Here is a 24608-nt window from a genome sequence, read left to right as displayed (position 1 = left end):
CTCCACCCAGTCCAAAGGTTTTTTTTTTTTTTTTCGTTTTTTTGTTTTTTTTTTAATTAAAACCCAAAGTGATTATTTCCTTTGGAACTGAGAAGGTTCCCCAACACACAGGCCACTTCATCCTCTCAGCTGTCCCTCCTGGTATTGGACTTATAAGGGTCAGAGGAGCCCAGTCCTCTGTCTAAGGTAGACAAGGGAAGATGTCATGAAAGCTAGGAGTTGGATTCTTTCAAGAATAGCTGGGCCTCAGTCCAGTTCCTCCCCTACCATCCCAATGTGTTCCCACTCAGACATGTACACAGTCTCTGCTCAGCACCTCTGGGCCAGCCAGTCAGGCAGGGTCCTCTCCCTAGAGAGAAACAGTTCCGCAGTGATATCTGAACACATTCCAACAGCATGTATTTATCTCTAGGGTCAGCCTTTCCTGTTGATGATCGGGCAGCATGTGGTGGGTGATGGGATTGGGATAATAGTTGTTGGCAGCCACAGTTGGGGGCAAGGAATGAGGGCACTGGGGATAGGGCCCCTGCCCTTGGGAGGGTGATGTTATGATGAGGTTTCCAGACTGGTATGTGACCAGGTATCTCTCTCCTTGCACCAGGATGTGCTCTCCAGCTCTCCTGTTGCCAGTAGAGATGAGAAGCTGGACACTGCCTCACTCGGGTATGTCTTCCAGAGCTGGCTAGGTCCTGGTGGATAGGGCCCTCCAGGTGGGGGCCACAGATCCTATGGATCTGGAGCCAGGAGAATGGCGGTGTTTCCATTATTTAATGTAGGATCTGAGCTCCCTTGGGACACAACTGGTTCTGTCTCTTCATTTGAGCTCATTGATAGGTGTCAGGAGCTTCAGGCTCTGGCAGTGGGACAAAGGGGGCCACCCTCCCTGGATAGGTTAGGCAGTCAAGTCCCAAGAGTTGACAGCACTGGACACAGTTTCCAGGAGCTGCACCCTCTCTGTCAGGTAAAGTGCCGACCAGTGGAGGGCAAATGGCTACGTACCTTCTGAGGGTTCCACCCCAGCTCTGAACAGCTTTAAGAAAGTATGTTCACAACCAGTCTAAAGACCTTTGATTTCTTTATTATTTATTTCGAATGAGATAACCTCATCCTCCAGGCTGAGTTTCAGAGAGTGGTGGGTGGGTGGAAGGGAGGAGGCTGAGCCATCTGATTCCTCTTCAGCAAAAATGAATCATGTCCCCCAGCCCCCATCCTCAGCCCAGAAATATTTATCCATGTTTATATAACCATGGCAACAGGCTTTATTCTCTATCACTTAAATCCTTTTTTAAAAATAAAAAGCAGAAGGCAGCTATTTTTCCTACTTTTTCCACCTGCCTGCTCTGCCCAGATGAGAGTTACCTCTTCAGAAACAAGGCGAGAGAGAGATCCGCCCCGCCCCCCCCCCCACACACACACTCCTGGGGTAACATTGGCCTTCTCAGAAGCAAGGGAATAGGTAAGTTGCAATGGCCCAGCACCACGAAAGGACTTCAGAGTTAGACAGTAATTGTCCTCCAAAGTCTTGTGGGAACCACACAGTGATACCACCTCAGACTTGTCTGAAACTTCTCTTTTGAGGTCTGCACTGGTATTATGACTATCAATTTGTTTTCTTGCTATCTCTCTCTACCTGAAAATGGATGGAATGTGAGCTGACTTTGCTAACAATACATTCTTCATCTGCAAGATGGGGTAAATATTCCCCTGCTCCTAACTACTTCACAGTTAGTTTTCAGAAGAGAGTTGCTTTTTTGAGATGGAGTCTCGCTTTGTCACCCAGGCTGGAGTGCAGTGGCGTGATCTTGGCTCACTGAAACCTCTACCTCAGCCGGGTTCAGGCGATTCTCCTGCCTCAGCCTCCTGAGTAGCTGGGATTACAGGCACCCGCCACCACGACGGGCTAATTTTTGTAGTTTTAGTAAGAGATGGGGTTTCATCATATTAGCCAGGCTGGTCTCAAACTCCTGACCTCGTGATCCGCCCACCTCGGCCTCCCAAAGTCCTGGGATTACAGGCATGAGTCACTGCGCCCAGCCCAGAAGAGAGTTTTGTAAGGAGTATAAAGTGTTACAGACTTACAAAGGTTTAAATCCATAAGCAAGGGAAATTGAGGCCCAGTAAAAAGAAAGCATTTTTGCAAGGTCATACTCTGTTGTCAGCAGCACAGAAGACCTAACCACCCAATCCTAGGTTCTTGCCAAGAGATCAGCCCACTTCTTTTGGATTTTCAACCCTAGTCAGCCTCCCAACTTCCAAGTGGATTCCAGCCCATGAAGTCTCAGAAATGGAGAAAACTGGGGCTTAAGCTGGACCCTAAAGACTATTTCACCAAGCCAGGCATGGTGGCTCATGCCTGTAATCCCAGCACTTTGGGAGGCTGAGGCGGGTGTATCACGTGAGGTCAGGAGTTTGAGATGAGCCTGGCCAACATGGTGAAACCCTGTCTCTACTAAAAATACGAAAATTAGCCAGGCGTGGTGGCACGCCTGTAATCCCAGCTACTCAGGAGGCTGAGGCACGAAAGTCACTTGAACCTGGGAGGCAGCGGTTGCCGTGAGCCAAGATCACACCACTGCACTCCAGCCTGGGAGTGAGACTGTCTCAAAAAACAAAAACAAAAACAAAAACAAAACAAAACGAAAACACTATTTCAGCCACAGATCCACAAACGTTTACTCAGAGTTTCTTACATCTGACTACCGTGCTGGAGACTGGAGATGGAGCAAAGCAAGGTCCTTCAACTTGGGGAACCATTTTGTGGTGTTTCTCCGCATTAAAGGCCCCCTCTGTGGACTATATGTCAACGCTGGGTCCTTTCTATCCCGGTCCCATAGTATTCAACTACAGAACTTCTTCAGCTGGACTGGAAACCACAACTCTGTCCTTGGGGGCGGCTCTCACTCTGAACATCTGGTGGGTCCCATAGAAAGGGATCTCTTGGAGAATTTCTGCTCACAGCTGCAGAAAAGGCAGGAGGGACAATGCTGCTCAGACTGGTAGGGCCAGAGTTGCCTGGGCTTGGCCAGCGGTCACTGACCGAATTCAGCCCACACTGTGCCTCTTTTTTATTTTCTGTATGCGTTGGCTACAGCTGCCACAGCTGCCCCAGCTTCGCCCAAAAGGACTCTTGGGGCTAGGCTGAAAGGTGTGGGCAAGAGCTATTGTATAACAGAGGACATGGGGTTGTTAAGTGGAGGCCATTCAACTGGACTCTGCAAACTCTTCTAAAGATTTAATTCTCTCTCTCTCTCTCACCCTCCCTCTCTTCAGACCCTCCATCTCTGTCCCTCCTCCCTCCCTGCGCCACATGTCTGTCTCTCTGTATCTCTCTCTCCTCCTCCTCTCCCCCGTCTTTTTTTTTTTTTTTTTTTTTTTTTTTGAGACGGAGTTTCGCTCTTGTTGCCCAGGCTGGAGTGCAATAGTGCAATCTCAGCTCACTGCAACCTCCGCCTTCCGCTTTCAAGCGATTCTCCTGCCTCAGCCCCCAGAGTAGCTGGGATTACAGGCATAGGCCATCACGCCCAGCTAACTTTGTGTTTTTAGTGGAGATGGGGTTTTACCATGTTGGTCAGGCTGGTCTCGAACTCTTGACCTCAAGTGATCCACTCGCTTCCGCCTCCCAAAGTGCTGGGATTACAGGCGTGAGCCACCTGCGCATCCTTCAATAGTTACCGTATCTGTCACTCTTGGCGGCCACCGACCGACCGATCGCGGCGCCGGCACCGTTCGTGCCTTCTCTGGTGTTCTTACAGTTGTCCCACTCAGAGACCTCAAATCCTGCCTGGGGCAAACTTTTCCCCGTTAATTACCTTGAAACAACACGTCGCTAATTGCCTAATTACTCTCCGTGCTCTGCGCCACCGTCCCCGGCTGGCCGGCCGGGCGCGGCGTCTCCGCGCTGGGAGGGAGCAGCGCTGGTGGGCGCGGAGCCCGGCGTCCAGGGCTGGGCTGGGAAGAGCAACCCCGCCGGTCTGCCGAGCTCATCGGCCTGTGGAGCCCATCGGCCGCAACTTCATCCTCCAGGGCCTGGCTGGCGCTCGAACGGTTCCTGTTCGGCTCGAATAACATCGGAGCATCCCCGCCTTTGAGCGCTTCGCCAAAGGCCAGAGCGTCAGCTAGGTTGACTGACGCCGAGCCCTGGGGAGAAAAAGGCTTGCTCCCTGCCCACCCCATTGAAGGCCCCAGGGAAAGCAGCCACACCCCCTACCCCGTTTCATATTTTCATAAAAATCATCGTCTGAAATTACCGTGCTTACCGTGTGTGTGTGTTTACCTGTTTATCTCGCCTCCCCTTCTCCCCCATGTAAGTTCTTGAGATCAGGGACCTCGCCTATCATACTCAGTATCCCCAGCCCTACAGCCTTGCCAGGGGCGCAGCCGACCCTCGGAGGCTTTGTGTGATAGGCGTGAACAGGCCAAGCGGCGGCGTCTCTGCTCCGCCCGAGAGGGCAGGGCTTCGAGGACCTCACTCTAGGAGTGAGGCTGGAGCCACATTCCCAGGGTCCTCTTCGGAGAGAAAAGAGCTTCTGAGGGACTTCTGGGGATGACAGCGGAGTGGATGGGGGTGTTTCCTTCCTGATCGGAGTTTGGGAAAAGGGACTGACACCATGGCACTCTGCCTCTTACTGACACCGCTACCCAGTCCCTCCCAGTAAAAGTGTGCTCTCCCTTTATGACCACACGAGGGTCATGTGCTTCGTTGGGGGCCGCCGTACGGCCTGGAGTCACGATGTCCTCCGCCGCGCTGGCCGGGACCAGGTGTGTCCCCGCCAGCCCCAGTAGCTGCGCCCGGGTCCTGTGCAAACACCGCGGTAGGGTCGGCCTCGACGGCCCAGCCCGGCCCCCTGGCCGCCCTGCCCATTGGCTGAAGACAGGCCCCCTGAATTCTCATTGGCTGTCCCACTTTTCCCTCCGCCCCCAGCACCGACCGCGCGCTGCCAGCCGCGGGGGAAGCAGCTCCAAGTCCCGGGCTCGCAGCGCAGGCTCAGCTCGGCGCTGCGAGCGCTACGGGCGCAGGGGCGGGGAGCCCGGCGGGCGCACAGTTTCCAGTGGGGCCAGGGTCCCACCCGGGCACTCTCTGTTTGAACCGAACCCGACAAATGGGCGCATGACGATGGAGAGCAGGGAAATGGACTGCTATCTGCGTCGCCTCAAACAGGAGCTGGTAAGAGCGAAGCTGGCTCCCGGGCAGGGAGGACTGCTCCGCCCCGACGGGCACCTGGTCCCCCGCCTGGGTACCCGGGGGGCCGGTACGTAAGCAGGGCGGAGGAGGGCCAGGGAAGAGAGGAGAGGACCCGGGCCGGCAGGCAGAGAGCCGGGCTTGTCCTCAGGAAAGGGGGCCACGAAGAAACTTTGAGCAAAGATTTGTGATGAGACAAGAACAAGTGACAGAGACAGAGGGAGCAAGCCAACCAGGCTGAAATGTGACACAGAGAACCCCAGGGAGAAAACAGTGCACGCCCAGAGACGGCCAGGCACTTGGACGCAGTGGGGCCCCCGCACCGCCAACGCGGAAAGAACGGGAGCGAAGGTTTGGGGAGCGGGACGCCGGCGCCCGGGTGCTGGGCTGCGCAGGCCGGCCTGGAGCGCGCCGGCGGGCGGGGCGAGGGGAGGAGGAGGGTGCTGGGGCCTGATCCCTGCCCAGGCACGAGGTCAGCGAGACTGCTAGCTCAAGGGGAGCCGGTACCACCATGGGCCCCCAGCACTGCTGGGCTTGGCAGAGCTGGCGCGGCTGCGGGGGCAGGCTTGGCCGGCTGTCTGCCTGGGCTTGTCTGCCAGCAGGGAGGGGGCTGGCAGCTGGAAAGGCGGGGGAGGGCCCTGCGCTGGAGGAGGGGCTCTGCCTGGCAGATCGCTAGCGGGAGCTGCGGAGGCCCAGCCAGATGTCAGGTCTGGGCTTGGGGAGTGCGCAGGGAGCGTTCGGAGGCCCCGGGGTGCAGGGAGGGGGGGGAAGTAACTCAGTCTGGGGAGGGGGGAAATCACCGAAGTCGGGGGAGTGGTGTCCGCTAAAGCTATGTTAGGGAGAGCCAGGTTGATTCTCCCTGGCTTCATATACCACTGCCCCCGCCCCAACGCCACCTGCCATCTTTCTTATTCCTTCACCCACCGGAATTCAGGCAAATATAGTTATGCACATACAGTCCCATCTCTGCTTTGCCCATCTCTCCTTCCACCAGGCTCTGTTGTGTCTTTGCCTTCGTCTCTTTTTATCTCTTTTAGTTTGTCTCTCTTGGAGTCGACTCTTCTCAGTCTCACTTTTCTGCTCTCCTCTTTCTTCTTACTTTCCAGAGCCAGGGGCACCCAGGCCACACAACAGCAGACCTGCATCTAGAAAGGGCCAGCTTATGGCTCTCCCGATTCTGTGACAGCCTTTCCCACTCTGCCTGCAAAGGCTACACTCTTCCTGCTTGGGAAGGAAATTGGCAGTGTGTTAGGGGCCAGCTCTGGGGGTGGGGGGCAGAGTTTGAAACTGCAGGTGTTCTCACTGATGCTTCCTGACCAAGTCACCCTGCCACTCTTCCTGTCAGACCTACTCCAGGGTCTGCCTGCTCATATCAACGATCATTTCTCTGTCTAGTCCTTCCTCCTGGAGCCCTTTCTGTGGTGACACTCAGATGCAAAAGTTACTGACTCAGAGAGATACTTCTTGAGAGACAGGAGTATTCATTACTGTTCTTCTGAACTTACACCATGCCCCTTCCCATAGTCGTTTGCACATGCTTCTCATGCCAGATTGGGATGGCTGGCTCCAGCCCACACGTACACACACACAATTCTCATTTTTTCCCATTTATGTGTGCAGTACCAGAAAGCAAGCTCAAGGTCATCACAGATAATGTCTGAGGTCCAAGACCCATGCTGAGAAAAGAATCTAATAGAATCCTCCTTTTTGTGCTTCGAACTGGGGACTACACCACCCACCTCAGGATCTGCCTTAATGGAGGGTTTGTGGGTGTTCCTGGCATGGGCTTGAATTTTTAAATCCTGCTGATTTGCATTTTTTACAGCACTCTAGGTGGGAGGTGGTGAGGGGAGGAAGACAGAGACTACGGATGCCAGGAGAATAAAAAAGGCAACTAGGAATCTGCACTGAGCTGAGCTTCACATCTTGATTTGCACCCTCTCCTGCCAAGGACTTGAGCCCCCAATGCCTGGGAGGAGGAAAGGGAGAGGCTGAAGTCACTGAGCGCCCCATTAGCTTTCATTTGGCCCTTTGTCTGAGCAGCTTCAGCCTTTGACTCTCTTGGAGAGGAAGCCAAATGCCTGGCCTGGATCCCAGAATGACACTCAGATGGGAGAGCTCTGCACTACCCCCCATGGTGCTCCGCCCCCTCCCCAATGCCAGCCTGCTCAGAGATGAGACAGCGCAGAAGGACAGACAGAGCTAGTAGAGTGTCACTCACTCCCTGACACCTCAGTTCAGTGCTTAGGTAGCTGGGCCAAATCTCAGTGCCTTAGTATCCCCAACAGTAGCAATAGGGAAACTAGAGCTGAATTAGCCCAGGGTCAGCCCTTTGGCTGCCTTGCCCAGGGACAGTAGGGATTGAATTCAATGCATCTTTCTTGTGACTAGGATAGAACGGTGTTGACTTAATACCCTAGGTCTGCAATGGGGTGGGAAAGGAATGCAGTTGGTTTCTGTCATGAGCTAGGGAGCTTTTGCACTGCAAATGGCCCATCCCAGGCAGGATCTCCCTTGCTACCCCGGCTCTGCCCGTAGTTCATGTTTACACAGGCATGGCCTCCTGTAATACTGGTCAAGTTCTATGTTCATTTATTTCAGTAAATTTCTCTCAAGAATCACACACTCAGCAGACACTGTGGGATAAACCTGCTGGAAAACAAAACATTAACAGGTTGTGAAATTATCTTTGTCAAGGGTGTTTTATGCTCCCCTCCTGCATCCTACCCCTGTCCTTGGCCCAGAAAATCTAGATAAGAAGAGTGTGTTTCTGAAAACCAAAGTAGTGGAACTTCCCAATTCCCTGAAGCAGAAAATGTCATTGTAACAGGTGAGCACTGGGAGAAGGCTGAGGGTTTGGGGATCCTGGCTCAATGAGTTGATAAGTAGAGAGCTGGCCCTTTCCTTCTGCCTGGAAAGGGAAGGGGATCAGGTTTCAGGGATGAAATGTGGCAGGAGAAGTAGCAGCAGCTGACACACTTCTTCATTAGAATGAGGGCTTGGGGCTGCAACAGCTCAGCAGGGAACACATCTCTTTTCTCCCTCCAGCCGCCAAAGAGGGGCCCTGCCTGAACACAGGCCTTGGGACCAGCTGTTCCGTACACACAGCTCCCTTGTGGGCTGCCAATAAGTAGGGTAGACACAGGCACACAGACGAGGCAGCTGTATGATGCTCACAAGGCATCCCTCATGAGTTCAGATCAGTGTAGAACAAATAGAGTGCGTAAAGGCTGAGTGATCAGAGCTCATGAAGTACAGCCAGGCTGGGAAAGCTTCCTGGAGGAGGGAGAGGTTGCAGGAGGCCATCTCTGAGAATGTCTGTCGTAGCTGAGGCATGGGGAAGCAGTTCTCTAGCTTTTAGTGGCCACAAGTTCAGGGGTTTCTGGCAAATGGGTAAGGACCGGGGCCTAAAGGCAAAATAAGGAGAAGAAAAGTAGGAAATGGAGAAGATACAGTAGGAACAGCCTTCAGATCTTGGGGCAAAAAGGCAAATTTCCTGAGGCAGAAAAAAGCTTTTGCAAACGATCTCATAATGCATCTTCTTTGATGTTTAATGCTGGGGAAAGATGACTATGTGACTAGTTAGGCATTGTGGTCATTGGGAAGAATGCAGAGTATAAGATTTGGGGTCAGACCAACTTCAACTCAAATCATGGCCCTGTGTGACCTTAACATATTACTTAACCTCTCTGTGCCTTGGTTTTCTCATCTCTAAAATGGGGGTTTAAAATACGTACTTTATATGGCTACTGTGAAGATCAAATGACAATTTAAGTGCCTCACCAACTGTACGTCCTTCACATGTAGCACAGTGTCTGATGTGTCATAGGCACTTGGTAAACTGTTGATGATGGATTGATCAGAGTGTTTTGCGTAAGAGTCATTCATGCATAGAACATGTTACTGAGTTCATACTGTGTTTAGGGCATTTACTGGGCACTGGCACTATCGTTACAAACAGACACAGATCCTGTCTTCAGGGAACACACAGTTTAATAGAAGATATAATAATAATATTACTTGATGTTAACATTGATATGCCAGACATATAATTTATGATGTCATTTAATTGCCAAAACAACACTAAGAAGTTGTACTTTCATTATTCTCACTTTATGAATGAGTCAATAAAGACATGGGAAGGTTAAGTCACTTGGTTAAAGTCATAGAGCTGGTAAGCGGAGGAGCCAGGATTCAAACCCTGCCAGTCTGATTGCAGAGCTTATATTCTCAACCAGTACATGTATGCAGACCTCTGGGGCAGAAATAGAGGAATTGTGTTATATAACAAGCACAGGTTCAGTGCTCTGAGGGAGGGAGGTAAACTCCAAATGGGAGATTAGAGAAAGCTTCATGTCTTGGGAGAGGTAGCATTGGAACTAGACTTTGAGGGATACATAGGGACACTCACAGGAGGAGAACAGCAATCCAGGCAGATAATGAAACAACATGAGCAAAAGGTACAGAAGCTGAAGTGGTGGGGATGTCTGAAGAGCAGCTGGAGTTTGCCTAGAGCATAGGGTAAAATGCAGAGAAAGAGTGGGCAACAGTGCTGAAAGAGCTGTCGTGGACACACTCTGGATGTCATGCTAAAGAGTCTGGCCTTTTCTATATGCATTGGAGAGCAGCCCTGGGATCCAGAAGGTGATAGGGGTAGAGGTGGAGGTGGAGGGAGGGAGGAAATTGAGGCAGGAGGATGAGTTAGAAGGTTATTACAAGAGTCAGGCAAGAGATACTGAAGGCCTGAACCAGAAAGGAAAAAAAGACGGTAACTTCTTGAGGTCCCTTGGATGTTCGAGGAAGTTGATTGACTGCAATAGAGAGGAGCTAAAGCTGGTCAGAGGGAAGAGGGCTTGCGGAGACTAAGAGGCAAGCTCCAGGAGGAGGCAGCATTGGAATCCCCTCTCCATCTGTCTGCCCCTTGCCTGAGCATGTGACCCCCATAGATGGTTCTGTTGGGAAAGTGGGTCCATCCATTTCACAGCCCTCACTTCCTCCTTTCTTTACCCTCCTCCCTCCTACAGCTCTTGGCACAGTTTCCACTTTACCTTCCTGTTGAGAGTTCCAGCCAAGTGTGAGGGGCTGTGAAGGTCCCTATTCACTGAGCTGGAGAATGGGCCACTTGGCACAAGCGGGACTTTTCCCATTTCCGGCCCTCAGCCTCCTCCTAGCTTCCCCAGGGGCTGAAAGGAACTTTGTGGGGATCTTGTGAGTAATGGGGTGGGGGAAGTGAGGCAGGGCACACAGCCAGGCTCATGGGCAAAGCTGGAGCCTGTGTCAAAGGATTCTGGCTGAGCTGGGAGAGGGCGTGAGATGGATGGAAGGACGGCACAGCTGCGGGATCAGTCGGGGCTCAGGGGAGGGATTGGGAAGGGAGCCGAGGATGCTGGCGTCACATTTTCCCATCCCTGCTCCTCCCTCACCACAAAGGGCCCCAACAGGGCCCAGGGGGAGGGTGCTATCCATGGCCAGCTGACCCCACACAACCTCTGTGGGGTTCAGGGCTGGAAGTCCAGGAAGGTGGGATCTGCTTCTGAACGGCATCTTCCCCTCCAACCCCAGGCAGGCAGTTCCTCTTCCCTCTTCAGATGACTCAGAGAAAGGGAGGCCTCGGAGTCCCTCAAAAGGATGACTTCACGTTCTTCCTCCCCATCTGGTGGTAACTGCCCTTTGCACTTCCTGCTGGCTGCCCTGGTTTCTTCTCACAACAATCCCAGGAGACTAAGAGGTCAGGGGTTATGATGACATGGAAAGCTCGTTGGCCTGGAGTGCGAAAGCCAGCCTTGGGGTCCCAGGTCTCTCACTAATAAGCCTCAAGACCCCAGGAACCACTGGTGGTGCTCAGGATGATGGAGGCGATGCTCCAGGAAAGCTTTCGGTTTAAGATGTGTGTTGATAGGTGCCATCTGTCTATGGCAAGCGTAAACACTTCACATGAGTTCCTTCGTAAGTACACTATTTACATAAACAGATAAGAGGTGTTCATGGAGACGAGGTCCTGTGTAGATACGGTGAAAATCATGAAGGAGGTGTGGGGAAGAATGCTGGGAAACACTGAGGGAGAAGATGGACCTCCTAGCCCCCTGGTTCCCTAATCCATTACGTGGGGATAACTCTACCTGCCTGGCCTCAGAGTTTAGCTGTGGGGATCAGGCAGTGCAGAGAAAAGGGCTAGTGCTGACACCAGAAGTTGTCATCTGAGGTTCAGAACCCCAGGCCCAAAAGGTGGGCGATTTTGCCCAAATGCCATGTGGCCGAGTAAGTCAGGTCTCCAGATGAGTGTGGGGCCCTTCACAAACACCAGGAGGGTGCCTGTCGTGCTACAGCTCTCATACAGTGAGGAACCCAGGGGCTGGTTTCAACTGCAGCCACGGAGACTGATGTTTGACATGCAGACTTCCGGAGACGCTGAAGGTGGGAGAGGGACTGTGGGGCGGTGTGGAGGCAAGGAGCTGGTGAGAAGACCTTTCCTGGCTTTTCACAGAAGGGATTCCCACAATCTTCATTGGAATATGGTTATTAAGGGTTTTACCTTTGATGGTGGAGCAGGTTGGTTCTCTCTCTCTCTCTCTCTCTCTCTCTCTCTCTCTCTCTCTCTGTGTGTGTGTGTGTGTGAGAGAGAGAGAGAGAGAGAGAGAAACAGAGAGAGAGAAAGAGAGAAAGAGAGAGAGAGACTAGGGGTGGGTTAAAAGGAGGTGGCTGTTGGATCCATTCCCACTCAAACTAATCAGGACCAGGTCGACCTTCTTGTGAATTCTCCCAGCTGCCCCTGAGAGCAAGCTGGGTATGATTTGGTGCCTGCTCTGAGGAAGAACCTGAGGCTCCAAGACATTAAGAGGCTCCAGAGGAACTCCGCACCCTGCAGCCTGGAGATGGATTTAGAGCTACTCATGTTTGCTCAGGATTTTGTCTATCTGAGCTGGCCCCTCTCCTTTCCTCTACCCTCCTTACTACCCCCTGTTTTTCCCCTTTTGGTCATGAGGCAAGGGAAGCCCGGGGACCTGAGAGGGTCCCAAGCTCTGGAAGAAGGCAGCAGATCCCAAGCTCGGCCTCCGACTCTTCCTCCTTGGGTGACGGCATCCCCTGGGGTCAGTCAGGAAAGGCTGTTCTGCTGGCTCCTCTCTTAGTCAAGACCCAGCTGACACTCCTGCCCCACCACTGCCCTGGTCCTCCCAGGTTCCCTCAACTCCTCCTTCCCTTCTCATCCCTCTCCCAGATGTCTTCTTGCCCTTCAGTGTCGGCAGCCTGGATGTGGCTGGGGTGAGCGCGGCTGGGAGTGGGCAGGAGGGTGCCAAGACTTCCCTTCCTTCTCTCCCCAGCCCCTGCATGGGGCAGAGGTGGGGAGGGAAAAACAGGACCTTCTCCTTTTGCTTCTCCTTGATTAGACCAGATATAAGGAACAGAATCCTGTCACTACTATGTGCTAAGTTTCACCAAGGAAGAAATGTTGTGGAAGTACATGGGAAGTCTTAAATTAACAGCCAGAATTCACCTAATGCTTTCTTGGTTTCATGCAGAGATACACATTACCTCACCTAATCTGCACAATAGCTTATGAGGCAGAAACTGTTATTCCCATTTTAAAGAATGGAGAAATTTGGCCGGGTGCGGTAACTTACGCCTGTTAGCCGAGCACTTTGAGAGGCTGACGTGGGAGGATGGCTTGAGTCCAGAAGATCGAGACCAGCCTAGGCAACATGGTGAAACCCTGTCTCTACAAAAAATACAAAAAAGTTAGCTGGGTATGCTGGCCTGTGCCTGTAGTCCCAGCTACTTGGGAGGCTGAGGTGGGAGGATTGCTTGAACCCAGGAGGCAGAAGTTGTGGTGAGCCGAGATTGTGCCACTGCACTCCAGCCTGGGCAACAGGGCAAGACTTCGTCTCAAAAAAAAAAAAGAGAGAGAATGGAGAAATTGAAAAACAGAATGTAAATAACTTGCCCAGGTCACACAGCTACTACATGGCAGAGCTGAGATTTGAACTTTATTCCATTGTCTCCAGAACCCAAGTTCTTAACCAATACAGAATATTATTTTGCAGATGGGTGCAGTTTCAGCACTTGCTTACTTACATAGGGCCTCTGTTTTATGGGCAGCTTGAATTCATGCATACCCACACATTCATTCTCACTGGAAAACTGTGCAAAATGTCAGCATTATTTCCTCTGGATTTTTCCACACTGGAAGAAATTGAATGGGGTCATTTCATTCCTCCCTCTACCTCCGACCTGGGCTGGGTTTAGCCTTCTGGAAGGAAGCCTGCCAGTTCGGACTCCTTGCCTCTGGATGAAACGAAATCTTGGGAAGCAGCCCTGGCTCTTTCTCCCTGTGTAGTGAGTCACTATCTGAGGGTAGCAAGCAGCCTGGAGGGTGATCTGGGGTGGTCACTGGTATTCAATATATGTTTTATGGGTATGTAGCAAGTGCCAGGTGCTAGCGAGGTTCTGGGCTGACATACTGATGTATAGATCTCAGCCCCTGTCCTCAAGGAGTAGATACTCAATACATATTTCACAAGAGACTGAGCATTTAAATGCATAGAGGACATGGGGTGAGTACATAAATGGCAGGACTACAGGGAAGAGCATATTAAATATCACAGAATATTTCTAACAGGAGCATGGGGGGTACGTCTCAGGGAGTAGGGATATGCGTGGAACTGAAAGTTGAAATTCTGTCCTGGAGGATCTTGACTGCAGGACCAAATAGTTTGGATTTGAGTCTGGGCATTGGAGAGCCATGAAGATGACAGAAGATGTGTGCTGGGAAGACTGATCAGGTGCTCGTGTGTCTGGCGGTTTGGAAGCCGTCTAAGAGGCTTCTGCAGCATTCCTGAGGATGGAAGGAAAGATATGTGACATTTGCGGGAGGAAAAATCCAACATGAGTAAGTTGGACAGCAGCAGGGGTAGTTGAATGGAGAAGCCAAAAATGACTGAGGCTCTAGGTAGGGAAGATAAGGAAAGTGGTATTGGAGGGAGAGAATAGGGAAGTCAGAAGGAGAAGCAGCTTGCAAGGGAGGAGCTGAGTTTGCGTTGGGGCTTAGAGTCTCCTCTGACTCTGCTCTAGGTCTTAGTAGCTATAGCTGAGTGCTTCCAAAAGGAAGGGGTCAGGAGAGTAGAAGCAAAGAGGCCAGAGAGAGGGGCTGTCAACATGTGTATCTGTACCACAGGCTCCGTGTTCCTTGCTGCTGCTGCCACCGCTGCCACTCAAATGGTGTAAACTCTGGCAAATCCCAGGGCTGTCAGGGCCTGGAACTGCCATTTCTTCTTGCCTGTCTTGGGGAAAGTGCATAAAGCATGGGTAATCTCCATGCCCCAGCAAAGGCCTCCTTGCCCTCAAGGGCAGTCAGCCCTCCACTGTTCTTTTTTTTTTTTTTTTTTTTTTTTTTTTTTTTTTTTTTTTTTTTTTTGAGGCAGAGTCTCGCTCTGTCGCCCAGGCTGGAGTGCAGTGGCCGGATCTCAGCTCACTGCAAGCTCCGCCTCCCGGGTTTACGCCATTCTCTTGCCTCAGCCTCCCGAGTAGCTGGGACTACAGGCGCCCGCCACTTCGCCCGGCTAGTTTTTGTATTTTTAGTAGAGACGGGGTTTCACCGTGTTAGCCAGGATGGTCTCGATCTCCTGACCTCGTGATCCGCCCGTCTCGGCCTCCCAAAGTGCTGGGATTACAGGCTTGAGCCACCGCGCCCGGCCTCCACTGTTCTTTAGTGTTGCTTCTGCTGGCTTTTTGAGAGCCTGGCTGGAATCTCCCATCCCCACCAGGGCCAGGGTTGGCAGGAGAGGATTTGACCCAGAAGCCTGAGAGGGTCAGCTGCAGCCCAGCCCTGCAGAGCCTCTGTGCCTGCCCCTCCGATCCCTCAACCTTCTGCGTTTAGCACTATGCATTAAGACAAGCTTGGGAGGTAAGATGATCCCGCGGGTCTCTGGGGGGCTTAAGAAACAGATGGTCCCCGCACAGGAGGTTTGCTTTTGGTAACTTGATCAGGAGCTGGGGAGGGAGCTGGCAGAACCAAGGCAGCTTGGGCCCAGGAACTGGGAACCTTGTGAATGTTATCAGACACAGTCCCCCCGCCCCCATGCAGCCTCCAAATTCGGCCCTCACCCAAGTCAATCTCTCAGCCCCTTCCAGCTGGCAGCCGGGACTCAGGCCTTAGACACCCACAAAGGGGCTGGGAGAATTGACCCCCAGCATCCCACTCTGGCTTGGCCAGGGCAGCAGAGCCAACTGGGCTGAGAAGGCAGGAAGAGTGTTGAAGCCAAGTTTGAGAACAGCTGAGAGAGGACAGGTGTTTGGCAGGGAGAGGCAGGCTGAGAAGCACTGGGTTTTCAGCAAACAGGAGTTTCCTGGCCTCCTTGTCTCCCTTCTGACCAGTCAGATGTGAACAGCAATTGCAGGAAACCCCAGGCCTACCCTTTCTCTTGGGTAATCTGAGCTCTTCCTTGTCTCCTAATGCCCTTTTCAGCCCTTCTTCACTGTCCTGTAGAGGACAGAGTAGCCTTAAAGTCCAGCTCTGGGTGCAGGTAGCACACACCTGTGGTCCCAGCTACTCAGGAGGCTGAGGCCAGAGGACTACCTGAGGCCAGGAGTTAGAGGCTGCCGTCTACTATGATTGTGTCTGAGAGTAGCCACCACTGTGCTCCAGCCCAGCAAACAGCAAGACACTGTCTCCAAAAAAAAAAAAGCCTAGCTTCACTGCCCAGCCATCTCGAGTCTCGAGGTAGTATAGGTTTGGGTATTCCTTATCTGAAATGCTTAGGGCCAGAAGTGTTTTGGATTTTGGATTTTGGAATATTTGCATATATATAATATCTTAGGGATGTATAAGAAGATACCTTAGGGATGGGACCCAAGTCTAAATATGAAATTTATGTTTCATATACATCTTATACACATAATCCAAAGGTAGTTTTATACAATATTTTAAATAAATATTGCGCATGAAAGAATTCTGTGTTTTGGCTACCACTTACCACATGACGTCAGGGTAGAATTTGCCACTTTCGGTCATGTTGTGTCTCAAAAAGTTTTGGATTTTGGAGCATTTTGGCTTTCAGATTTTTGGAGTAGGGATGCTCAACCTGTATTTGGTAGTTAGGACTACAGCATCTGGAGTGGGACAGTACCGTGTTTGAGTCCCAGCTCTATGAGCTGTGTGACGTTACGTAAGTTACTTCACCCCTTCCAGCTTACTCATTTGTTAAAAGGAAAAAATAGCAACCTTATAGGATCTATATAAAGATGAAATGAGATGAAGCACATAGAGTCCTTAGCACAATTCTTGTTACAAAGCAGATTCTCACAAATTGTTTTTTCCACCATCATCACTATCATTTCAGGGAGGCCCAGGGAGGAAGAGGGCTCAGACTCAAAAAAGGATGAGGATGGCCACTACAACTTTGTGCACTTCAGGCTGATCTCAGCCCCACCTCTTACTTCCTTATCTTGGGCAAATTACCTGTGAAATGGGAACAGTACTAGTCACTACCTCATAGGGTAGTTGGGGAGATGAAATATGTGTGTGGGGTGTGTGTATGTGTGTGTGTGTGTGTGTGTGTGTGTATGGGGTTGGGGGAGCCTTCTCAGGACAGTGCCTGCCTTAGCTAGTTAGCTACCATTATTATTTCCTTTAGCCAGCACTGATCTGCACTGCACTAGGCTATAGAGAGATGCGGCTGGTGGCAGGCTGGATGACCCTGGAAGTGCATGTTTCGGTGGGGGACCTAGGTTCAGGGCTGGGAGAGGCACTGCTGCCCCCTGTGGCTCATAGGCCCCATGCTTTCTCTCTCCCTCGCAGATGTCCATGAAGGAGGTGGGTGATGGCTTACAGGATCAGATGAACTGCATGATGGGTGCACTGCAAGAACTGAAGCTTCTCCAGGTGCAGACAGCACTGGAACAGCTGGAGATCTCTGGAGGGGGTCCTGCACCAGGCAGCCCTGAAGGTCCCAGGACCCAGCACGAGCACCCTTGTTGGGAGGGTGGCAGGGGTCCTGCCAGGCCCACAGTCTGTTCCCCCTCTGGTCAACCTTCTCTTGGCAGCAGCACCAAATTTCCATCCCATAGGAGTGTCTGTGGAAAGGATTTAGCTCCCCTGCCCAGGACACAGCCACATCAAAGCTGTGCTCAGCAGGGGCCAGAGCAAGTGGAACCGGATGACTGGACCTCCACGTTGATGTCCCGGGGCCGGAATCGACAGCCTCTGGTGTTAGGGGACAACGTTTTTGCTGACCTGGTGGGCAACTGGCTAGACTTGCCAGAACTGGAGAAGGGTGGGGAGAAGGGTGAGACGGGGGGGGCACGTGAACCCAAAGGAGAAAAAGGCCAGCCCCAGGAGCTGGGCCGCAGGTTTGCCCTGACAGCAAACATCTTTAAGAAGTTCTTGCGTAGTGTGCGGCCTGACCGTGACCGGCTGCTGAAGGAGAAACCAGGCTGGGTGACACCCATGGTCCCTGAGCCCCGAACCGGCCGCTTACAGAAAGTCAAGAAGCGGAGTCTTTCCAAGGGCTCTGGACATTTCCCCTTCCCAGGCACCGGGGAGCACAGGCGAGGGGAGAATCCCCCCACAAGCTGCCCCAAGGCCCTGGAGCCCTCACCCTCAGGCTTTGATATTAACACAGCTGTTTGGGTCTGAATCCTAGAGACAGAAAGTTGACTGAACCTGAAAGGGCCAGGTCCTAGTGCTGGGCCCCTGGGGAGGAGGGAGGGTGGGCGGTATGGCTCTCGAAAGCCCAACTCCAAGTTCCTTTCCCTCAGAAAGCAGGGAGAAGCCAGAGCTCTTGGCTCAGGGCTGAAGGGAATGTGGTTGGGAGAGGCTGTCTTGGGGGCTGGCTGGTGAAGCAAGTAAAAGTAGCTGGAGAGCGAGCTCTGTGTGTGTGTGTGTGTGTGTCTGTCTGTCTGTCTGGCATGCACACACTCACTTTGGGGCTGGAGGTGACAGTAGGTGAGGGCAGGGGAGGAGATCAAAAAATCCCTCTGACATCTCCACTGCCCCCAAAGACCTCCGTTGAACATTCTGTATGGAAAAGAGCCCTGAAGCATCAGGTTTCCCAGATAGGCCCCCGAATAAAGACCTGTCTTTGGCTCTTCCAACCTACTGTTGGCTTCTTTGGCAAGACATTGCTCTAGGCACAGGGACTGAACCCCAGGCCTCCTGGGACTGGAGCAGCAGTGAGGCAAAACCCGACCAGTCATCCCTTCCTGCCTTGGAGGTTTCAGTCCATACCTGGGCCCTGAGAAAATGAGCTAAATAAGGAGTACAGTGTGTAAGGAACAGCCGGGGAAGCCCTAGACACTCCCCCATGCACATGGGAGGAAGGATGTAGACATAGCATTGGACCATTTGAATGCCTTTTCATCTCCAATGGTCTCATTTGAAAGTGAGCGAGGCAGGCAGGCATGATCCCATTTTCCAGAAAAGGAAACAAGCCTAGATACGCTACCTGTCCAAGAACAACTGCAGCCAGGAGGCAGAACAGCCTAGGCCTGACTGCAGAGTGGAAGCTGGACCCTGGAGTTACACACTCCTCCCCAACAGTTCATAGCGCCCTGCAGGCCGGGTGCAGTGGCTCACGCCTGTAATCCCAGCACTTTGGGAGGCCGAGGCAGGCGGATTACCTGAGGTCAGGAGTTCAAGATCAGCCTGGCCAACATGGTGAAACCCCGTCTTTACTTTAAAAAATGTAAAAATTAGCCAGGCGTGGTGGCACACGCCTGTAAACCCAGCTACTCGGGAGGCTGAGGCAGGAGAATTGCTTGAGCCCGGGAGAGGGAGGTTGCAACGTGCCGAGATCGTGCCACTGCACTCCAGTCTGGCTAACAGAGCAAAACTGTCTAAAAAACAAAAACAACAACAACAAAAAAACAGTTCTTAGCATCCCGCACCCCACAGCCCGTCTTCTGCACTTAACTCCCACCTGGGTCAGAGAACAGTCAATTCACCAGTGAGGTAAAGGTGAACCCAGAAGAAATAGCCACTTGATTTTAAAATTCCTAGCTCCATTCCGTGGCCTCCTCCTCACTAGACGCAGCAGCCCCAGGCCTCCTGTTCCCTCCTCACCTAGAGGCGGCCGGACGGAGCGGGGAAAGACAAGGCAGCAGCTCAGCTCCAGTTTTTCTAAAGCCGCTCTGGGCACGTGGTCCAGGAGGGCCGTCTAGGACCACCCTGGGAAGCCACTGTCCCTCCCACTCCAGCAGGGAACACTCACTGGCTGGGAAAAGACAATGTGGATCTTCTCTTGGGCTGAGCAAGCCAGGAGGGCATACCCTCCCACTGCCCCTCTCTGCCTCCCACCAATTGTCCCTCCGCCTGATGGGGTGTGACAGCTGCAATTAGGGGCAGGATGCCTTCCCAGCCTCAAAGCATTAATAGCCAGTTGGAGAGGCAAAATAGTAAGAAAAAGCTCTTCTGCTTGCTTCCTGGATCCCTGGGGAGAGTGGAGAGAGGGGCAGAGCTCAAGATGGGGTTATGGGGGCGCAGCCACGGTGGTTAGGGTCACCCTCAAATCCTATGCAAATGGTAAGATGTTTCATTTTTGGTGGGGGAGCTACAGGAGGGAGGAAGGCGCTCATGCTTTTTGGGTTTTGTTGAGCACTCACTATCTGTCAGGTAGTGTGCACATCTTTCAAACTTAGAATGACCCTAGAAGGCATTGTTCTCCAGACACATCTATGGAGGTTATTAGGGGTCATGTAAACTGCCCAGATTAGGCTGCTAGCAAAGGAAAGGACAGAGATTTAAACAGAGGGTTGGGTTATCTGGCTCCAAAACCCCTGTCCTTTTCTTGCTACTTCTCTACCTGGAGTTTGCCAACTAAGCAAGCCCATTCTGGCGGAGCCAGCCCTTGCAAATCCTTTGTGTCTTCCCACAGAATACTAACATTTCAGTTTTGAGTGAGGGAACGTTTGCTGTGGCTGCCTTTGGAGGTGGAGATGGTGGAGGTGGTGGTGGTAGTGTGTGTGTGTGTGTGCCCCTGCACGCGCACACAAAGTGCATGTGAAGATTCCACCTACTGAATCATGAGAGGAGGAGGCCATGGGCTGCTGGCTGGTGGAGAAGCCAACTAGCATATTATTCAAGATGACACCAGCTCCAAGTCTGGAATGAGTCTATGGGAAACCAAGGTACTTCTTGGACATTCGTCTACAATTCACCTGTTTCGTGGACTGGTCACAGTGGTTTGGATAAACTGAACAAAACTTTATCAACACCTCCCAACACCAGGCGTTGTTATAGAAAACTAAGAACAGAGCAATGAAAAGGACCCAACTCCTGCTCTCAAACGGATGCAGTGGAAAATAAGCAGACTTTGAACCATTGGTTAGTCAGAAGAGACTAGGGGGACTGAAAACTTATTTCCACTTGGGCCAGAACAAAAAATTCGGAAGCAACACTTGCTGTCAACTTGATTTATAGGTGCCAGCACCTTCCCCTCTGTTATTTCCTTCTCTACACACTGAAAGCAGTTCCTCTTATTTTACATGGACAGGCTCAGAGAAGTTAAGCAAGTTGTCCAGGGTCACATAGTGGTGGAACTGGGACTGAATCCGTTCCAACTGACTTGCAATCTTGTGCTTTTCAGACGATCCCACTAATTGTCCATATCAGTTCCAAAGCCAAATCAAGAGGAACAAGAGCAAAATGTGTCCTCCCATATTATCCATGGTCCTGCGTGGATCATAAATGGCATGCTGACTGTCCACTGGAGGAGACTTACTTTTCCCTTCTCCGTGGACACCTGCCACGGCAATGACAGAGGCTGTATTTTACTGTAGTGGAGGGAAGAGGTGAATGTGAATGCCTAGGGCCTAAGTATACAAGAAGGTGTAGGGAGAGGGAAGCAGTGTGCATGTGGAGGAGATAGTGGAAGCAAGCAGAAAGAAATCAGACAGCTTAATTCTTCCTTGGGGGGGCACTTTGTGGTTAATTAGGACATGCAAATAAGCTAGAAGCTCATTTAATACCCTCTCTGACATGTAACCCCACCCTGCACGTGGCCCACTTCCCCGGCAGGTACAAGGGCCACCTGATTGGCCCAAGTATCTGTGGAGGGTTCCACCTGCTTCTTTGTGGCCCAGGGAACAGAAAAGAGTCCCTGCTGGGCATGGCTAGTGGGGCCTGCCTGGTCTCCCTCCTCCCTTTCTCTTCCCAACCTTTCAGGCCTGGGACCTCTCTTTTCCCTCCCCATCAGACACTTCCCCTGTGCCCCACCCCTTAGGGTGATCTCTGAACCCAAACTTGCCCCAAGGAAGGTTGCTGTGTCCTCTCCACATCCCCACCTCCTCCCCGGGGCCTTGGGACTTTCCCAAGTCACACCATCATTTCCTACGTGGCCTGGACAAGAGCAAGAGCACAGCCTGTCCCCACCTTCTCCAGAGCAGCCAGAACCCACCTCAGGTGCCTTCCCCATCCAGTGCAGTTAAGGCACTTTTGCCAGCACCATGGTATGAGCACTAGACTTGGAGTTAAGATTGGAGAGCCCTCTCTGTCACTGTGGAAGCTTGAGCATGTTGCTTGACCTCTCTGAACCTCACGTTTCTCATCTGTGAAAGGTGATAATGTGGGGCTGCTGTGAGATTTAAAGGACATAATGCACCTACGGTCCAAGCACTGCCTGGAACAAAGTGGAAGCTCAGCAGATACTGGACTACCCATCCCCTTAGTAGAGGCACTAACCATGTGACCCAAGGCAAAAGTGCTTTAAAAAAAAAAAAAGCTTTCTCTGAGCGTTGGTTTCTTCTGTCAAAACATTTATATTGATTTAATCTCTCACAGGATTGTAGCAAGGATCAGAGAAGACAACAGCTGACATGTTTTTGTACACTGTAAAAATACTACCCACCCAGATGGGCTATTTGCTAAATGGCAAATTTACACTGTTCCCCAAACGATGACATGCACTGGGGAGGCAGGGGGTGTGGAGGTGGGGAAGGGCTGAGCTGGAGAAAAGGTGCTTGAGGACCCGACGGCCTAAGGACCTGCTCTAGGAAACATTCCCACCCACTACACCCTAGCTGCCCCTCACAGTCAACCCTTAAGGACCTCAAATTCTTGGCAAAGGGTAAAGAGTTGAAAGTGCCAAGTCCTAGTGGTTTTGAGAAGCCTCTGGTCTGCTCTTTCTGCTCTCTAAAGCCCTAGTTGCCAGAGTCCCCTACAGCCCCCACATCGCTGCCTTCCTCCTGCCCTCCAGCCACCCTGGAAACTAATGGCCTAAAGGTGCTGTGGCTGTCCTCCTAAAATCCATTCCCTCCTGATGAGATGGAGGACTCTGTGAAGCCCGCCTTCATGAGAGGTCTCAGGGCTCAGGCTGGTGCTGCCAGAGAAAGGGTGACTGAGCCAGAAAGGCCAAGGGGGTAAGAAGCTCAAACTGCAGTCATCCCCTTAGTATGATTATTAGGATGTCCCTTGCCTTCCTTCTGCCTCCTCCACCCAACCCCTAAAATAAACAGTATGATGAAGCCTCTCTTCCAGATTCCCTCGGGATTTGACAGAGGACTTGCTTCCTGGCTCTCTACCCTTCAGTGAGTCCTGACATATCACTCTGTCCACCCCCTCTAAGCCCCAGACCTACATACCCCAGCTCTGGAGCACACATGCACATGCACAGGCACCACAATGAAGTTGGCCTTGCCAATGTCCCCGAAACAAAGTCCCTGCATTCTTACACTCTTCTCTCCCACTGGAGTCCTCCTCGTCCCCGCCACCAAACACACACACACTGTCCCCTGAAAGTGCCTCTGTGTTCCTGGTTGGAGAGGACACTGAAGAGCAGTGTGTCCCTGAACACAGTTTGGGGCAATACTCATTTGACAAGGGGACCATGACTATCACCATATGCTTTCCCTTTTCCTTGCATCTTTGTCTGAGGAGAAAGAGCAGAATTCTATGCCTGGCTTCAGGCCACAGCTGCGCACAGTCCCTGGCAAATACTCACAGAACCTATTCACCTATATGCCCCTCTGGGCATGTCCCTCAAGATACTGGCCCTTTACAGGGACATAACCAGAAACACTGCCAAAAACCAGCTCCTGTGAGCTCTACACCCCCACTCTTCTCTGGTTCTACCCACCACGACCTGGCTCTGGGCTGTGTGCCTTGCCCCTTTTTGAGTCTTCTCCACTCTGAATGTGATAACCCCAGCTTCCTTCAACTGGCCAGGGAAGGGTGGCTCAGGAGCCCATCTGAGGCTGCCTGGGGGCTGCTGGTTTGCAGGGGAAGCTGTCCTCATCCAAAGGAAGAATCAAGTTTTGTTTTCCTGTGGTTCCCTTGCTTTCCCCCTGCCTCGCCTTGAGCTTCCACTTGGGCCCCTTCCCATGCTTCTACTTGAGCCCCGCCTGCCCCACCGCCGCCTCCTGCTCAGGGTCTGAAGGACAGAGGAGTGAATGCGGGATCTGTCTGCGAGCTCCTGTCACTTCATCCTGTTCCCTGTCTTCCCTGGTGTTTAGCCCAGTCCTGCCCCATTAGATCCCACCCACTTTACCCTCCAAGGTGATGGGCTGAGTGTGCCAAGCTTGGGTTCTTTTCATGCCACTACGTCTTTGCATATGCTGTTTCCTGAGGAATCCAGTTCCCCCACCGCCAGTACTTATTTTGTAAGTTACTTCTGTGCATGTTTGTCTTCCCCTCTACGTTGTTGTACTTCCTGGGTGGCAAATACTCATTATTCATTTCTGTACCTCTAGTACTGAGCACATGGTTCCCATGTGATCTCCACTTCTCAAACTGAGCCCTGGGCTGAGCCCATCTCCTGCTTCAGGGAAGACCAGCAGTCAAGGCCTCCTTAGCTGCCTCCTAAAGCCCATTTTTCACTCTTGTCCTCAGCCCATTCTCCAGAAGAGGGGGAGCTGTGGCCAGTCACTTTCAAGAGAGCAGGAAAACTCTCTGTCCCCAGCACCCTCTCCAAGCTGTTGGGCAGTCCCCTTTGTCCCTGGCCTGGTGCTCTGGCTTCTCCACCCTAGTTTCCCAGGCCAATTCTATTTTAATATAGGCCGTCTGGTGAGCCTTCATCCTCACCCCTCCCACTCAGCTCCCTGTCCCCATTGTCATGCTGTTATTGGCTATCCAGAACTCAGGCCCTTCAGATGATCACAGCCACTTCCCACATCTACTCAATCCCAAGTGGGTCCCAATTTCCATTCCAGAGGAAGTCACCTTTACCCTATCCTCCACTTTTTTCCCTTTCTTCCTCAATCCCTTTCCACTCGTCTTCCTGGCCGGGTTCATCTCCTTGTCCTTTTAGCAACATCATCTGGTCCCAGATTTACCCTACCCAAAGATTTTTTTCTAACTTGCTATGCTGGTGGCCCCACTGGGGACATTGAGTCTGCTACATTCTCCTCCCATCATTGTGATTATAGAGGGAGGGGCAGGGCAGGGCAATGGGGAAGGAAGTTGAGAGCTGGGTGTTCAGCGCCTTCCATGCCTCCGGCTCCACTA

At 52.1% G+C, this 24608-nt stretch overlaps 1 protein-coding gene across 2 annotated transcripts; it reads left to right on the top strand.

Moving 5' to 3' along the window:
- The first annotated feature begins 4931 nt into the window (after nt 1-4931).
- INKA2 (inka box actin regulator 2) lies at nt 4932-22635 on the top strand. 2 transcript variants are annotated; one of them, XM_010359072.2, is made up of 2 exons: nt 4932-5164; nt 16971-22635. In XM_010359072.2, the coding sequence occupies exons 1-2, from the start codon at nt 5108-5110 to the stop codon at nt 17805-17807; spliced, it is 894 nt and encodes a 297-aa protein (XP_010357374.1). In that variant the 5' UTR covers nt 4932-5107; the 3' UTR covers nt 17808-22635. The 2 variants fall into 2 exon arrangements, with proteins under 2 accessions (XP_010357374.1, XP_010357376.1); XM_010359074.2 differs by lacking the exon at nt 4932-5164 and adding an exon at nt 13975-14063 and having other exon boundaries at nt 16971-18265.
- The last annotated feature ends 1973 nt before the right edge of the window (nt 22636-24608 follow it).

This window comes from Rhinopithecus roxellana, chromosome 8 (assembly GCF_007565055.1).
Source record: "Rhinopithecus roxellana isolate Shanxi Qingling chromosome 8, ASM756505v1, whole genome shotgun sequence".
Lineage (NCBI taxonomy): Eukaryota > Metazoa > Chordata > Mammalia > Primates > Cercopithecidae > Rhinopithecus > Rhinopithecus roxellana.
The sequence above is the reverse complement of the archived record's forward strand: the minus strand, read 5'-3'. Positions and strand labels throughout refer to the sequence as shown.